The sequence below is a fragment of the Egretta garzetta genome, unplaced genomic scaffold, assembly GCF_000687185.1.
Source record: "Egretta garzetta isolate BGI_Z169 unplaced genomic scaffold, ASM68718v1 scaffold1335, whole genome shotgun sequence".
Taxonomy (NCBI): Eukaryota; Metazoa; Chordata; class Aves; order Pelecaniformes; family Ardeidae; genus Egretta; species Egretta garzetta.
In genome coordinates this window covers 21568-23412 of record NW_009259627.1, presented here as the reverse complement: position 1 = coordinate 23412, position 1845 = coordinate 21568, and the positions used below count along the sequence as shown (strand labels likewise).

The 1845-nt window shown below is 62.3% G+C and overlaps 1 protein-coding gene across 1 annotated transcript in view; it reads left to right on the top strand.

Moving 5' to 3' along the window:
• Positions 1–1406: 1406 nt before the first annotated feature.
• Positions 1407–1845, top strand: part of LOC104125981 — a gene marked incomplete at its 3' end in the record, with an annotated part of 21828 nt that continues 21389 nt past the window's right edge. Inside the window, exon 1 of the mRNA XM_035893973.1 lies at positions 1407–1590. Coding sequence (XP_035749866.1) covers positions 1407–1590 — 184 coding nt within the window. The remainder of the gene's footprint in view (positions 1591–1845) is intronic.

Sequence of the window (1845 nt, the reverse complement as noted above, 5' to 3'; positions counted from 1 at the left end):
TCGCCACGTCGCGAGCGGTCGCCCAGCACCCCTAGCACCGAGTGAGGCTGAGGTTTTACACCAGACCATGTCTTCGTTTGTGTTTTCCAATGGGGTTCAAAGCAGAGTTTGGCACCGCTGCCTGCCGCGTGTCACACCAGCCGGGCTCTCAGGCACCGACACGGCCTCGCTCGCCCCGCACGGTGCCCAGGGCCCTGCGGCCATTCCCCTCCTGAAGCCAAAGCCGATGCTGGACAAACCTGGGTCGGGAGCTGGCACGGGCGCTGGGGGGACACAACACCCACCCGGGGAGGATGCAACACCCACCCGGGGGGGATGCGTGCCGAACGATCTCCGCGGCTGACGTACGGGAAAACGCAGTGGATAAACAGCGGCCGTGACTGGGGGGGGGGGGGGGGTGGGACTTTTTACTCATCTTAATAAATATTTTATAACATATCTACAAGGCTGGTTCTGCCTGCGGGCGTTTTGCCTTTGCTCTGGCAGCGCCAGGGGCCGGCTCACACCCTGAACACCCCGGTCCGCATTATTGCTGTATCCTGCGTGCTTGTAGTGCAGCAAAGCGTCCCATAAACACAGAGCATTCAGCTGCTGAAATAACGTGCTTCTATGTGTCCCCTGTTGATAATCATGGAATGAAACCAAACCACTCAAGTCCCCGTAAATCAAGGCTCCGCTCTCTGCAGACGAGCTCTGCAATTACCCTGCCGGGCTTCGCAAGCGCGCACCGAACGGCCAAGGCGTAAAATGGGGAAGGACGAGAAGAAATTCGGCAAAAGGGCTTGGCACCGCCAATGGAAAAGGCTCTTTCAGCCCTGCCGATGGTTGGGTTTTCTATGGAGGGCACCCATGCCCATGGGCTCAGGCCCTGGGTCGGTGGCTCCTCCGACCAGTGGCAGACACCCGCAATGAGCTGGTCGGTGCCTGGCAGCACGGGGACACGCGAGGGGGGGCCGAAGGGTGACCCTCGCCCACGCTGAGTGCGGAATAGCCATGGAGAAAGCATGCCGACATCTCCGGAGCGAGGCCACGCGGCACAGGAGGGAGGGCAGGTCGATCGGTGCCTGAAAGCGGTAGCTCCGACGGTTCAGGGAGGAAAAAGAAAGATTGCAACTGGCATGGAGTCGGGAGATGCTGAAGTTGGGATTTTATGGTGCCCCTGTTTCACTGAGGGGTGGGTACTGAGAGCGCAAAGTCCTCTGCGAGGAAGGAGTCGCACCATCCCCACAGACACGCGTCCCAGCTGGGAAGGGGACCCAGCTCCCCCCGTACCCATCCCTGCAAGGACAACCAACCCTTCCCAACGGCAGCCGGCCGCGCGGGTCCTGGCCCCCTCTGATCTGCCTGGCCATGCTCAGCATCTCCCCAGCGCGATCAGGGCTGGGCTGCCCATGGCATGGACCAGCATGGCACCCTCCCGCCTCCTCTGCCAGCTCCGCGCCAGCGGGCAGGGTACGGCCGGAATCCGCGCTCAGGCGTCCCTGACCTGGGGTGGGGGCACGGTGCCAGCAGAGACACCCCCCGACCCGGCCTCGGGCTCCCCTGGCCCCTGCCGAAAGGGCCCCGAGCCAGCGGCCTCGGCAGAGGGGGGTGAGAACAGAGCCAGGGCGAAGGAGGGGAAAACCAACCAGGGAGCGCTTGGAGAATTAAAAACTTGAAAGAAAAAGCAGGGAAAGGACAGAACGCGTTAAAGCCAGGACAACACAGGCGAGCGACAAGAGAGAAGCGACCCGGCACCATGGAGCAGGGGCACGAGGCAGCGCCGCTGCCCAGAGACAGGAAAGATAAATTTAGAGGCAGCCAGCGAGCGCTCTTCCTCCTGCAGCTCTGCCCGTCCTTCCTCCC